The following is a 16,096-nucleotide window of genomic DNA, read 5'->3' on the forward strand; positions in this document are numbered from 1 at the left end:
AAAGTGCCATCTACCTGCTCATAATTTCTGATGAAATCCCGTAGCTCTTTCTCTTTGTCTTCCAGAGTAGCGTACAATTGCTTCATTTGGTTGAGTAAGTCAAACTTTTCTGCTTTCAATCTTTTTTTGTCCGCTTTTAATGCTGCAATAAAAGAAAATTCTTGTTTTAAATTGAAAGACCAACTAGGAGAATCGACGTTGTTGTGACGACAAGGTTTATTAAGGAAAGGTTAAATAGTTCTGAAACTTTAAAACTTTTTACGAATTTGTTGTCTGTTAGGTTCAATCTAAATTAAAATCAAAGTACATTTAGGGGCTGTTTCACCATCCATTGATTAGTGTTAACTGGCGGTTAGGTGTGATGCCGTCTCTATTTGTTTTGTTCGAATAGACGGAGACGGCATCACATTTAACCGTCGGTTAACGCTAATCAATGGATGGTGAAACAGCCCCTTAATAGGAGAGATTTACATAAAAGGACCCCTGCTCTAGTATTTGCAGTACAGTATAGGGGATTCACCTCAAGTGACACTCTTTGACAGCGCCCGCTGCACGCGGCCTGCGTACTTTGTCGTTCAGTTTCTAAAGCAATTCCCTCTGCTCGGACAAAATATGTACATTTCAAACGTTTCAACACTAGAATAGAACTGATCCAGGCAGGATTTATTGTTGTACATGCTTTGAAACCGTTTCCAAGCGCTCTGACAGGCAAAATTGAACCGATTTTCTTTTCACTCTTAACAGTTATTTCACGGAAAATGATCTTGTAAAAAGTCTTTGTTTCGTTCGATTAATCGGCGTCATTTGTTTTGTGTGCTTTAAAAACAGCTACCTAACACTCCCCCGTGCAATATTTTTGTATTAGGTATATTATACTTAGATTTTGAAAATAAGTTTATGGCATTAGGTCAACGGCACAAACGATTAGTACAGTTGGCTCAGCTGAGCGGCCTTTGATCGGTGCTTTGACGGGCGTACCTCAGCCATGCGTCCATTTACTCGTAAGATCCCTTATGCTTAGCGAGTAAGTACAAATTAATCATTTTGATAAGTACGTTTAATGAAAGTTACGCCGGTTAATAACTAAGATGGAGGGGTGTTAGCATAAAATAGATCAGTTATATGACTAAAGTGAAAAACGACGAAAAAGAGCATGTGTCTATGTACCTATACCATGCGATATAAGAATATAAAGGGTGCATTATTTAACGCCACTTGGAAGGAAATTAGATTTGAAATTCGCTAAGATTAATTAAAAATTATAATGTAAACTACGTATCTTTTCATTTTATTTAAACTGAGCGTAAAAAGACAAAGAAAAAACTAAACATCTTTTAAAGCACATTACATATCTCTCATACCGCTGGACGGGCTTAGAAAATTATTTAAAATAAAGGTACGGTTTCTTTGAGTCAATTTTCCTAACTATTGAGGGTAGGTACTTTCCCTCCAGGGGCTCCAGGTGACATTAAAAATGTCCACTCTGCATAAATCTTACCTATGTACTTAAAGGCTTTATAAGACCGAACTTATTTAACCATTTCAATAAAGAACACAAATAATCCATTACGAATAAAGTAAAAAGAATTGGTTTCTTCAGGCGAATTTGCTCCCTTTGAAGTTTTGGATATAAATTTAATAAATAAATATAAAAAGTTAAGGAAAGTATATGCTCGAGAAGTAGGGCACCGTCGTGATGACACTGGGTTTGATTTTCGTCTGTGTAATGGTTTTAGTGGAATGTCAGTGGAAGTTACCGTGGAACACACATAACGTTACGACGTGACCTGCCTGCTTATACTGACCGCTCGCTGGGAGGTGCTTCGCGAATTATTATGTAGTTTATCAAACGACTCGCCTTCCTCCTTAGGTACCGCGAACACCACTCAACAAATTGCTCGCTCAGATACTTTGATAGCTTTGGTTTCATGCGGGACGATTTGGAAGCGATATTATGAAACAATAAATCATTCAAAGGTTTATTAGTATTTATGTTTGTGTTGTTTTTATTATATATTCTGGAATCTAAGCTGTGCGTCGTTAAAATTGATAGGTAATTTGAAAAGCTACTTTGAAACCTTCCTGCTTTTTCTTTTCACTGTTTTTCTTCATTACATTAAGCAATATAGCTGTTTGTTTGACAACTATTAATTTAATTATGGTTGGTTTGTAACTTTTGTTCTAAAAAGTTAGTTTAAATTTAATTAAATAAAACCGTTTAAAAAAATGACTTCAACCCTACTTAGCTTACTAATAATAATGCCCAGAACCGTTCTTTAGCATCCAGCCAAAGCGTGGTTCTTACTTGCAATCACTAGTTTTCTCTATTAATTGCTCATAAGTATCTCTGATGGCGGGTATACCTTCACTTGACCGAATTTCATTTGCCCGAATTTCATGTGCTATAATATTCAACTGCCATAATATTGTTTCTTATAAATTCATTTTCACTACTCATTGTTTACTATATTAATCAAATGACAGAATCTTTGTTTCTCATAATTTTAATTTCAACAATTTCATTTTTCATAATCATTGTAAGACATAAGTACCTATCACATGCCATAATATCATTTGCCATCCATGGTGAGTGTCGACACTAAAATACTGACAAATCCCATCCGAAAAACAAGCCTTTGAATTAGGCAAAATTTTATCACATCGTTAGGTTAGAATTGCGACTTTTGATTTGTGCGAGCGAGCAAGACGGTTCGGAGCAGAAGCGACTCGGATAGGTTAGGTTAAGAAGGCTAAGGCGGGAGCGAAGCGGAGCGTAGCTCCCGACTTAGCCTTCGATATAAGGTATTTTTTTTATAGCAGCCCGGATAATAAAGATATTGATAGATTAGTAATAGAAAAAAAAAACAATTTTAATAAATCATAATCAAAATAAACACTATTCTATTTAGTATGGCGTTTGAATATTATAATAAATAATATTATTGCACTTAATAATATGGAAAACAATTCGTATTGCATTCGTATTATTGTGGCGTCTAATTTTCGGGAAAATAAGAATATATCAAATAAATTTTCTAGTAAACGAAACATTCGAGCAAATGAAGTTTCGGGCATATGAACTTCGGGCAAATGAAATTATGGCATATAACTTTCGGGCAAACAATAGATATAACCCTGATGGCGAAAAGGTAACATGGAGTGTGTTTAATAAACCTTCGAATAGTGACTGCTACCAAGGCCGTGGCTTATTTGCTCTTCTGTGCAGCATTATGTCTAGAGAACAATTCGTGAAAAACATACCTCAATGAAACCGACTTCGATGTATGACGCTCGCTAAAGTCCGTAAAGCCGCAATAGTCCGCACCGCCACTTCACTAGCTAGTTTTTAGGCGTATAAAGTTTGTTATTATTTACACACAAAACTATTTACAATGTCTACAATCACAATTAATATTTATTTTACAAAACTGAGCACAACCGCAATAATATATATCCGCCGAGAGTTTTTTTGAAGTCTGGCTGACTGCCGCCTTTTTTTACGATCGAAGGCGCGCGGCAAAGGACTTGCGCCAATCAGCCACCGACAGCAAAGAGGATGCAAATCAAAAAATTGTTCGCCATCCAAAATACTTGCACAGAGTGACAGAAGCAAGCAATTACCTAAATATTTTCTGTAATTAAATTCGTTATTTCTTATAGTCACCTATGTATGCTTTAAAAATGTTAATATAGGTCACTAATACCCACTGGCACAGGTTATTTTCTCTTAAAACTGGTTTCAACTCACTGGCACGGCACGGTTACGCCAATCACAGTCTCAACTTCACTCGTACCTTAGTACATTAAAGACCATTTTCCCATTAACTCTGGCTTTGCTCCTGGCACCGAACAAATTACGAGCGAAATTCGTTTACCACTCGATTAGCGCGATTGTACAACAAATATTTCTGGAGTCCAAATTAATTTGTTCTGGTGAAAGGGATCATTAGCATGCCTTTGTGTCTAATAAAGCTTATTTTGTCAGCTTCTACTTAAGTATTTATTAACTTACATGTTGGTAAAGCTTATGATTATGAGTCATTTGCGTACCTAGGCAAGTTACCAAAGTTTACATGGAACTCGTACCGTAAAACGGGGTGAGTAGGGATGCGAATCCAGAATTTCTTTTTTCAGTAGCTACGTTAATTTCCGGGCTCAGGTTGCTCTTAAAGTAATTTGATTATATTTTTAAACATATTTTTTATTTTTTTGGCAACACTAAGTTGCCAAATCATACAATTTAAAACATAGATTCACTGTCAGTTGATGCTCGAAAGCGGCGGATTTTTGTTTGAATTTAACTTCGTTTTTATGTGAAATTTGCCAAAGTAAGTGTTCATCAACCATTCGGATATCGTTTATATACTTACGTGGCTTATTGAAAATAGAAAAATATAAGTTATATTTTCCTTATTTATAATGGTTTTAACTTGATTTGAGGATTATTACGTGGTGAGTAGGCATGTATTGAGGGGTGAGTTGGGATGACAACGGGGACAGTTGGGTCATGAATGGGGAGAGTTGGTGTTACGAACGGGGTGTACCGGGATGATAGAGGGGGGAGTTGGTGTTTGTAGTTCAGGGTTGTCAATTTACATGAGTACCCAGTGAAAGTGACATATATGATAAAATGGTAAATATACTCAGCGGCATTTAAAATTCGGCCCACTCTCCATACAAAATTACCTACTTCTGCATACATTTGAGGGCCAGATTTTTTGCCGCTCAGTATATTATTTAAAAAAATATTGAAGTATCGGAGTTGAAGAGATTGCAAATTAAATAAACAATTTATATTAAAACTAGCTTTTTCCCTCGGCTTCGCTCGCGTTAAATTTGGGGTAGCATATAATTACTTTCTGCGATCTTTTTTCGTGTTTTGATTGATTTTTCGGAGGATTACATGGAAATACAAATACAGACAGACGTTAGAGAGATGGTGCAAATTTTTTTCACCTTACTAATTCTATATAGACCAAAGTAATTAAAAAAAAAACTAAAAAACTATACGTCATAAAAACAAAGGTCACACCTTACAGAAAAAATTCAATGATTTTATGTAGGAGCAACATAATTTTGCTACATAAATAAAATATTCTTTTGACAAGTCAAGCTATTGTCATAATCTGAAAGTGTCAACCCTAGCAATTTTCCCATCTCACCCCATTGCTATCCCTTCTAACCCCAACTACGGGGTGAGATGGGATTGCCTACTATTATGTGTTTATCGTTGAAACTATGAAATGAAACAACAAATTATCAATGGCATACTAAAATCCATACATCCGGAACACTTTTTTTGTATATAAATAAATGTGCCACATATAAAAATAAACTTTTATCCAGGTTTCGAAAGAAAGAAAGAAAGAAAGGAAATACATTTATTTAACGCCATAAAAAACAAACATAGGAACAAACATAGAACAAATAAAAACATACAAGACGTTAAACAGGTTTGAACTTCGATTTCGTCCCTACTCACCCCGTTTTACGGTAACTCGTAAGTTGCCTACCTACCTACAAAATAGGACTAGGACATAAATGATTTATGAAAGATATTTCCGATCTTTGCTTCGGCTTTACCACAAAAATACCTGACGCTACACCACTACTAGGTAGATAAGTTATTTTTGGATTCATTCATAATGTTACGTTGCCTACTTACGAGTTCCATGTAAACTTTGATAACTTTATTATTGTTGATTCCACAGAAACGCCTACGCTTAAGGCCGAGGCCGCACTAGGGCTAAACCGCCGCGGTTTTTAACCGCGTGATTTTTTTATACAAGTAAACTTAAAACTGCCAGTGTGGCCGCTTGCATTAGTTTACTTGATTCACAAAGTCACGCGTTTAAAAACCGGATAGGATGCATTAAGTAGGTACTTTTTTTGTGGGATAGGGTAGACAAGGAGCTAGAGTGTTACCTGATGGTAATAGAGCGCCATCATCCTTAGATACCGGCAACATGAGAGGAATCAGATCCATTGCCAGCCTGAGGGCTATTGTACAAAACGTCATGCTCCAGTAATTTCACCAGCTGTCGTACTCTCCTCGTTAGAACACCGTACTGCTGCTTGACGACAGGATAAGCAACTAAGACTGTGGTAGCGATTCAAACAAACCTTGCACAGGGTTCTGTTCTACCACCCGGGAAACTCGTAAAATTGGTTAGTCGTTAGTAACAGTGAATGTCTCACATGTGACAGCCTCCCGGGCAAGCAGCAACTCCTTCTCCAGCTGTTGGGGGTCGAGCGGGGGCGCTTCGGGCACGCCCTCCGCTTTCGCTCTTTCTAGCAGCGCCGAGCCCGCCTCGCCGCGCTCAGCCGCCGCCACTAATAGCCGTCGGACTCGTGTCAACTCCGCCTAAGTGTATAATAACTTTGAGGGTCTTTTCCCCAAAATTGCGTTGTCCACGCTTGTATAATTGTATACGTGACGGATATACGATAGATACGCTAAAATTATACAAATATGGACAAAACGTGAGACTTGGTACTGAAATTTCAATAATGTAATTTTTATTATGAACTAGCTGTTGCCCGCGGCTTCGACCCCGTTGCAGTTTTTTTTTTTCATTTTATTACGCACGAACCTTGTCTTGACAGTAACGAACATAGTAAAAAAATAATTATCTAATTCGGTGGCGTCATTCGGAAATAGATTATATTATAGAAATTAGATTAAGAGTTAAGACTTGCACGAAATGCTATGATTATGTCTAGAGAAAATGCTACTCCGTAGATCCGTACATATAGGAAGCATTATTAAATGTACCTACCTACATAATGTCTACTGGGTCATTGTGATGTGAATGGGATTTAGAAGAATGTATGGCTACATAAAATATCTTCCCAAGAGTTTCATAGTCTCCAATAGACAAATTAGACTCATAGACTCTGTTATTCTTTCAATTTAGGTAGTAAAAAGAAAAGTGTTTTTTTTTATACATAATCAAATACTTATTAGAATGTGTTTTGAATTTTCATAAAAGTATGAATTTATTATGTAAAATATTATGATAAAATACTGATTAAATTTCACGTTACTTTTGAAAAGGTCCCGAATTATAAACGCCAAACATTTTACCGGCAAGCGTTACAGAATAAGATTTTTGTTTAACGCTGGGCTTCATCGAAGCGAAGGCTGTGACGTTGACAAATCCTCCGAGCACTGCTTTAAAAGTTGCCACTAGATCTGATTTGTAATGTGGATTGAACAGTCACGAGACTGACGAAAATATTGTACTTTAGTGCTAGAACGCACTATGCGGTAAACCGCGCCGTTTTAGACCGCCATCCCTCTTCAATCAAAGTATCGCTTGAGAAAGAGACGACGCACGAAAACCGCACGGTTTGCCGCATAGTGCCCACGTAGCCTAAAGAAGAGTTTGGAACCTGCAAGCGTTCGTTCTCGAGTCGCAGTCGGCGGGCCAGCTGAGCAGCTGTCAGCATGCCCGGGGAGGCCGGCATCTCTTCCTGCCGCGACCGGTCCGACCGCCCTCCCGGGGACGCCGCCTCTGTTTAACAAACACATTTTTAGCATCACTTTATAAACACCCCAGAAATAAGTCATAATTTACTTGGCGTACCTTTTTGTAAAGGTGTTAAAACTTGGAACTCTCTTTAAAGGACTTTGATTCTACGTCAATGTTTACACCTTCAGTCTTTTCTTGTAATTTGTTTTCTCAACTTTAAGCTCTTTAATAATACCTACATCCTGTTCATGAATAAAGTAAAATGGAGCGGGCAAATTTTCTTGGAAAATAATTCAGCCATAAACATCGAAACCCCAAGATTCCAAAACTTTAATTTATATTTTATTAGAAGGACCTTCCCAAGAATTGGATGAAGTTAAATGAGAAATCGCCAGTGTTACCAGCTAAATTAGTTATCAGAAGTTGTCGTATAATAATAGAGTATAAGATAAAGTTGACATTAAATTGAAGACGACACGACAACGATGTTTCTCCGTACGCAAGTAAGTTAATACGGTTCAGTGATTTCTGAATACTCGTATCTCAGCTTTTCAAACTTATCCAGTCGTTAAAAGTTTGTTCAAAGTTTAGCCACTGTTGTTTACATGGAGAGTCTATGTTACTCGAATCGCCATTTGTATAAGTATGAAGCTTTAGTTAAAGTGGCGTGCCAATGCCGCCGCAGTCATACAAATGGAATAGTTTATGGCGAAGTAAACATAGTAATAACGTGAAAGTTTCCCCAGTCACGAAAGCCGCAGCTCAGGCCGGTCCAGACAAATCGATTACTCGTATGTAACACGCATCAGCCAGCCGCAGGTGTGCTCGACGCCCGCCTCATTGTAGCTTCTCGCAATCAAACAGACATATTGACTTCAGCCGGCAACATCTTCCCTCTACTGGTAATTATTCTTATTCAGACAGCTCTTTTAATTTCCCGGAACAAATGCGAACCAAGATAATAATATAAAAGGAAAGATACTTAAGCTTATAGACATTCGGTCTGTTGAATACTTATATAAAAAAGTAAGCAAAGGGATTGTGACAAATTATCTTACAGCAAATGAGCTACGGAGCTCTTGAGCTCGCATTATCGTAGCCTAGAGCCTTTGCAATTTAGGGAGAAGGTAGATAAATTGCACGTCGCTTCCCAAGTTCCCACTGATCCCATAATTCTTTCCATTCCGATAAATTCAATACAAGATATCGCAGATCCTTTGAGAGAACAATTAGCTCGATACGTAGAGTAAACACCGGCTTTCTTTTATACTTACTTCTTCCAGACTAAGCCTCAAATTTCCATCAAATGATTTCTTAAGTTCTTGAGGAACAAATTTCAAAGTTTCGCGGCCAAATACTTAATGAGTACGTGCTTAAGGTTTAATTTTAATTAAAGATCGCGAGAAGAATTAAATGACAAATTACAACGTTGTGGAAAAGTTTATTTCTTGTGAAGTTGTTGCTGGCTCGGCTGAGCAGTTAGACGGCAAATGAGCTTATTCCCCAAGGCTACGGGCTCATTAGGAGGGGTACCCACAGAGGGGAAGGTCTACATATGGATGCTAGCACAACGAACGACTCATCTCCTCGCCCGACTATGATACAACACGATATGGTTGCGTGGTTATTATTTCTTCATTAATATGCACATTTTCATCATTAGCTTGAGCTAAGGTGAAAAATAAATCAATCTGTTTTGTAACCATCGTTTCATAGAGGTCAATTAAACCTCGTAATAGTGATTGCTGCCGCTTTGACTGTACTCCATTATTGGTCGTTCGTACCCGTTTTGCCCACTGAGATTTCAAGTCAAATCTAGTTAGTTATCATTATTTCACTTGAATTGATTCGTGTCAAATTTCAATTTGAATTTTCCGCTTTTTGTGATAGGCCAATACTAGCAAACACATATTTTCCAAATAAGATAAACGTCCTAGTGCCCGAGACGCTAATGCTACATAGATGACAACCTGCTGTCACCTCTATTCCTAATGACATAAAATTAAAGATATTGGGGTATAATATTGTGACGAGCACTCGTACATTTACCTTACAAGGATTATTAAAATCCAGCACAACTATATAGGTAGCGACAGCGCCGAGGAATATCAGATTGGCTTAGAAGTTGGTCCTCTATCGATAAAACAAACACGGCCGGACTCTGCTAGTTACCAACTATTATCCCTCGGACTACAGGCTTTAAGATAAACAGAAACATGGAACTTGTAGCTTGTGCCACGGTGCTAGCATATTAACTGGTAATAACTTCATCTTTATCTTCGCGAATACTTTACAGCTATCTAAAGAAAGTTCTTACATCTCGGCCTATATACATCCCACTGCTGGGCACAAGCCTCCCTTATTTCACAATAAAAGGGCTTGGGCCGTACTTAATTCCAACGCGGGCCCAGTGCCAATTGGGAACTTACACATACATTATAGATTTTTTTCGCAGGATTGTGCGGGCTTCTTGTACCCTTAGTGTAAGTTTTCGGTTACAAAATACGTTTCACATCGTACATCAATATACGGTGCATCGCAAACGTTCCGCTAGAGGCGCTGTTCGTGTTTCCATACAAATTGAGATTTTAACGCGAATGCGATCGAGACGTATTTTGTAACCGAAAACTTACACTAAGGGTACTGGCAACGTTTTCCTTCACCGTAAAGCTCGTAGCAAATTTGAAACTTAATTCCGCACGATAATTTCGAAAAACTTAGAGGTGTATGTCCTCTGCTTAAGAGACCATAGGTAGGTCAAACCAATAGGCTAACACGGCAATTAAGCTACCATACCTACGTAATAAAGCGTACTTTAAAATGTATTAAAAATATGTATAAAGCATAAAATTTAATCATATTTTTTCTATCCGATAATAAAGATGCACACACACTACCGCTGAATAAGTATTTCAAAGCCTCTACTGTTTTATTTTACATAATTGAGTCATATACAAGCAGTCAACAACATCCACTTCAACTGAAAGCGTAAAGAAGATTTTTTTATACACTTCATGCAGCACCTCCTAAATGAAATGAAAATTATTTTTATTATTCCTAAAGTAAAGTAAGTTGCAAACTTGCTACAGTAAAAAAGTGGATATTGCTAACTTTGCTTCTGTATGACTCAATTATCAGGTCATCGAAGTTGTATTTTTTTTTCTTTACCATATAAGTATATACCTTCCGCCGCCTAACTTTGCCTAAAAGTTCATTGCCACGACTAGTACCACAAAAACTATATTTAAAGGTATAATTCCAATAATTGAATAGGCACTATACCGTTAGGCGATTCGAACACAATCCGGGAGTAACATAAAGATGTCGCATAAAAAATGTACCTATCTCAAAAATGCGTCAAAACTGAGTATTAAATTAAGTACTTAATGAAGTTTTAGGCAGATTTATATGGCGCGTGGTATACCTATAAATTTCTGTAAGCTGCACGAATTAAAAGGAAGAATATGCAAGCGAGCATTGTGAAAGAATCTTACCTCCCTCAAGTGTAGTTGTGATATCAGCTCTTGGTTCTGGTCCGTCACTGCTTCTCCCTGGCGACGTTGCATCAGGTAGAGGCACTTCTTCTTCAGAACTGTCTGCTGGATCCAGAATATTCCTTTCGCTAGCGTTACTGTTTCCTTCGTTGCCAATCTCCGCGTACGTTCCACTGTCGCTCCCATTCTGAGCTGACCATTTCACCGGCGAATCTAATTTACCGTTTGCTTGATTCTCTTTATTGTCATCGTCTGCAAAATAAGCATTTTTTTTGTGCTTCGCTCTAATTATCGCATATGAATAAATAAATATTTGTAAGTTGATAAAATAATCAATAAAATTTAGATACGCGGGAAACAACGGGAACAAACGCAAGAAAACAAATGACTGTCGCTTTGCTTTTTTATGCAAGGCCATAGGTCAGCTAAGTGTATGTGGCCAGTAATAAAAAAACCGGGCAAGTGCGAGTCGGAGTCGCGCACTGAGGGTTCCTTGCAAATTTATAGGTATGTAAACGGGAATCGTGTTTTGAAGATATTTCTCGTTTTTCCGAGTGATTTAATATATCCAGTGTATGCAGAGCCCTACTCTTAAGCAAAATGTACGCAGTGTGGGGTCAGATTAAATTGGTCAATAATATTTACAGAGACATGAAAAATCAAGATTTTCAGAATTTTCTAGTTGTTGTGTTATAATAGCTACCTTCATACCAAGTTTAAAGTTTCTAAGACAACTGGAAGTGCCCTATAGGTTTTCAGTGCACTGCTATTTCTATGGAAACACGTTGTTTAATGACTGTAACTTTTGATTGCGTTAACTTAGAAGTTTGATTTTTTCAGGACTTCAAGGGATCGCAGATTTCAGTATTCGATATCAATTTCAACTTGATACGTCCACGCGTTCTTGCGAAAAAGGGTCTTGACTGACGGCCGGACGGACGGACAACAACGAGATCCTAACAGGGTTCCGTTTTTTCCTTTCGAGGTACGGAACCCTAAAAAATAAGTAGAACATTTTATTTTATTAGTAATGTTGATGCCAAAATAAACGTTTTTATTGTGTTTTAAGAGAATTGCAGCCTGACTCAATGAACACTGCAGCACATGTGACTCTTATAAAGTTATGATGCATAAAACGAATTGACATCAGAACGTCTACTCCGAAGCTTGAAACTCGAAGTTCGTGTCATACCGTCCCTCCCACTCTCGTATTAAATAGTATAAGTGTCAGAGGGACCGCACGACACGAACTTCGAGTTTTGGGTTTCGTAGTAGCCCTGCTGAGACAAGGGTTTTTCATACCACGTTAATAAAGACTACCTAAGTTCACATTATTATCACGTAATTTGGATTTCAATTCAAATGTCAAACCTATGTTTATGCGGGTGAAAAAAGCTAGTTACTTACCTATAAAAGGATTATCTTTTCCATTCCTAATGGAAAGCCGAGCTCCCCTGTTCATCGTCGCTTCCTTGTCGCCGTTCAAGGACCCGTTCCGTGGTCTATCGAGGGTGCCCATGAGCAGTCGACGCTCGGGAGGCACGGGCCGAGGGTCCAGGTCCGTCCGCTCAAAGACCGAGCTAGCGGGCGTGATGAGGGGGTCCGCGGGCTCGGGCTCCGCGTCTGCCTCCACCCGTGATCCTACTGACACCTGCTCGTCCACCATTTTGCGCAGTTTCGCCTGTTAAAGATAAAGGAGGTTAATAACATAGTACATCCACATTAAAATTCCATCTTGTTAGGTCACTCGTCAGGCTCTTAGCAGACCTTTAGTGGACCTTATCATCCTACTAAGACTATAAACAGTAAACGCCCCGGGTCTGAACGGGTGTAACTAAAAAAAAGACAGAAAAGAACATAGAAGAGAAGTTTTTCATTACACCCGTCCAGCGCCGGGGTGAGTTGCTATGTATATAGAAAGAGTTAGCGGATAGACAGAGAGACAGACGTGGAAAGCGATTTGCGTTATATTATGTAGAGAAGAGATGCGAAAGACAAAGAACTATGATAAAAGTATGAACAGAGGATATCAGTTTGACCTACTCTAACTTATCTTCGTTACAATTACTTAGAATCGTATATTTTTTTGTGATCGATCAAGCCCAGGCATATCTAGCTCGCTTTTTATTGACACAGTCTTAGTACAGCCACGTAGAGCTTTTAAAGGTTGAATTCAGGCACCAGATTATTTTGATGCTAATTGCTACCACCATCTTGCTCGCTAATCCTGCCGTGAAGTAGCAGTGTTTGCACTATTGTTTCGGCGTGGAGAGTAAGAAAGCCGGTGAAATTACTGGCACTTGATGTATCCCATCTTAGGACTCTAGGTTGGCAATGCATCTGCAATTCTCCTGGTGTTGCAGGTGTCTATGGGCGGTGGTGATCTCTTACCATCAGGAGACCCACTTGCTCGTTTGCTATCCAGTCGAATAAAAAAAGCTACACAAGGTAAAAATAGAGGTAACTTAAGTACCTAAGCCTTATGATTGGTTTTTTGGAGTCTTTTTGTATTTTTTATTTCAACTCCAGTGGTGGTGTATGGGTTATAGCACGCAGCACGGATTGCTGACGACCTGGGTTCGATTCCCAGCGCTGGTCTCTTTTTCTGGTTTTTCTGTGCATGTCTCAGTTTGTATTTTCGATACCTAAGCCTTCATTTCATCGGGGTTATTCAAATGTGTTAGTCTAACATCGTTACATAGGTAATAATGTCTTATGGTAAATTATTATAATCAAATTGTAATGACAGTCTAACTGTTAGACATTATTATGTAACGATTCAATCTGCGTACTTCATGATGCTTCAAGGATAAACAAAATTGAGTTTATTGATATTTTATTCATAAGGTAGGTAACGTTCAAATTACACACCCACAAGCCTGTAGTTTCAGGTTTGATTGAACTGCTAAGAGAATCTAAGCATTCTAGGTATGAGCGTAGAAATATTTTTGTCGTACCTAAAAGAGAAAACCGGACAAGTGCGCGCAGGATTCGCACACTGAGGATTCGGTACAATTTAATATTTACATTAGTAAAATTACTTTAAATGTTTACTTAGCGTGATAAAATGACATTGAAGATAGAAATGAATGACCATTGGATTTTTCCTTTACTTGTCTCTTGTGTCTTGTGTTGTTATTATTGTGTTTGCCTTCTTTTCATCGCGTGGACTTAAAAATTGCAGATTTTTCAAGCTTCATATTACAGAATGTTTTTAATTTCAGCTCCATACCTCTACTTCTTCCTGATAAAATAAGGGTGACGGACAACTAAGCAGCTAGTAAGCCAGCTAGCCAGCCAGATAGAAAGATAGATATAGAGGCAGATAGACAGATAACAACATGATCTCGTTAGAATTCCATTTTACCTATACAAGGCACCCTTAAAACGGGAACGACCAAATACTCCGAAATATTTTATTTCGAATTTGCTTATTCCGATTTTCATAACTCCGATTTTCACAATTACTAAGACATATAATTCCGATTACTTAAAACGCGAATTTTATTCTCCGAATCTCAAAATATCGATTTTTTAATATTCGATTCTTATATCTTCGAAGAATGAAAAACACGAAATGTTATTGGCCCGAAGATTCCGACTATCAATTTTCCGTTTTTTTTTTATTTGACTGGATAGCAAACGAGCAAGTGGGTCTCCTGATGGTAAGAGATCACCACCGCCCATAAACATAAATGACATTGTTAATTCGGAAATATGACATTCGGCAAACTAAACTTCGTGGTTTTAATAATCGGAATCTTTAATCGCGAATCTCGAATTAATATCAATTAATTTAGGTAAATTGACCTGCATAGGTTAGGTTAGAATTGCGTCAAGGTGCGAAGCGCCTTAACTGCGCGGAATAGGAGCTTCGCGAAGCAGTGCTCCGTCGACCTTGTGTCACATTGCTGAAAATGAATCACAGTTACTACTGTTTTAGGCCATTATAACCTGCATAGCTTACGTTAATAAGTCGGGATTTATTATTGATAGGTAACGTGTAGGTAATGATATTCGGAATTTTGAAATTCGGTATTTTAGTAAACGAAATTAGTATTTATGACATTTCGGATTATTATTGAGTCGGACTTCATATTGTTCGGTGTATTAAAGTTTGGAATTTCGAAAATCGTAATTTTAAACCTTTGGATATATCGTAATTTAAAATCGGATTTATGAAGAATCGGAATAGTCATATTATAGGAGTTTAGAAACATTCGGAATTATAAAAATCGGTATTTTTAAATTCGTGATTCCGAGTTTCGGAATTAAGTTTTTCGTATTTATGTAGGTAGTGTAGGCCTTAAAACGATTGCCAGCACAATTGGGATGTCCCAATTTTTGACAACATATAATAAATCGAAAACCATTTGGAGAAATAGGCTTTGTGAAGCGTTTTCAGAAATCAGATTCCAAAAATGTTATAAACTAAATTAAATAAACAAAATTTAAGTAATGACCCTCATTCGACCCCTGCAGTGTCTCGTCACAAAGGCAGATACAAAGCAGGTCTACCCTTTTAAGCAAATTGACAGTTTGAAATGTTGCTGTCCTGCTTATAATAGCAAAGAGTGACAAAGACAGAACTTTAATCACATGATGCGCACCCGGCTTTAAACAGTTGTCATTTATCGTAAAGTCCAAAATGTATACGAGTATTTCCAATGTATTTGTATAAATTAAATTATTAAATTACTACGTTACAAGTAAATACAAAAGAATTTAAATATCAGAGTTTAATAAAAATATCTATTTACTATCACACCATTAAACAAACATAGGAATAATCGAAGCTAAAAGAAGAGAAAAAATAAAACTATTTGCCATGGTTTATTAAGGACCCTAAGCCGTGCTTGAATTATTATCAAATTGTAATGCCACAGATAATGTTATGTACGACATGAATTTTTTTAGGCAATGGAGCGTGGCTGTCTCACTGTGACGTCATCCAGCGTATTTCGTAAAAAAATATAATAAATTAAATACTCATCCAAATTCAAAATCAATGAAAATTGGTATCTTAAAATATCCTATTCTTTCCAAAAATAAAATAAAAACTATAGGTCATTTTTTTTTGGTGCATCCCAATTGACAACAGTTTAATATTGCACTGAGCAAGCGAGC

General features: G+C 37.5%; 1 protein-coding gene across 1 annotated transcript in view; it reads right to left on the reverse strand.

The window, feature by feature from the left end:
- The window catches only part of Liprin-gamma (liprin protein kazrin), a 125,041-nt gene that overhangs the window by 19,531 nt on the left and 89,414 nt on the right, over window positions 1-16,096 (reverse strand). Inside the window, exons 4-8 of the mRNA XM_074099689.1 lie at window positions 12,377-12,650; window positions 10,970-11,221; window positions 7,396-7,517; window positions 6,199-6,364; window positions 15-142 (exon numbers count right to left, since the gene is read on the reverse strand). Coding sequence (XP_073955790.1) covers window positions 15-142; window positions 6,199-6,364; window positions 7,396-7,517; window positions 10,970-11,221; window positions 12,377-12,650 — 942 coding nt within the window. The remainder of the gene's footprint in view (window positions 1-14; window positions 143-6,198; window positions 6,365-7,395; window positions 7,518-10,969; window positions 11,222-12,376; window positions 12,651-16,096) is intronic.

This window comes from Choristoneura fumiferana, chromosome 17, assembly GCF_025370935.1.
Source record: "Choristoneura fumiferana chromosome 17, NRCan_CFum_1, whole genome shotgun sequence".
Lineage (NCBI taxonomy): Eukaryota > Metazoa > Arthropoda > Insecta > Lepidoptera > Tortricidae > Choristoneura > Choristoneura fumiferana.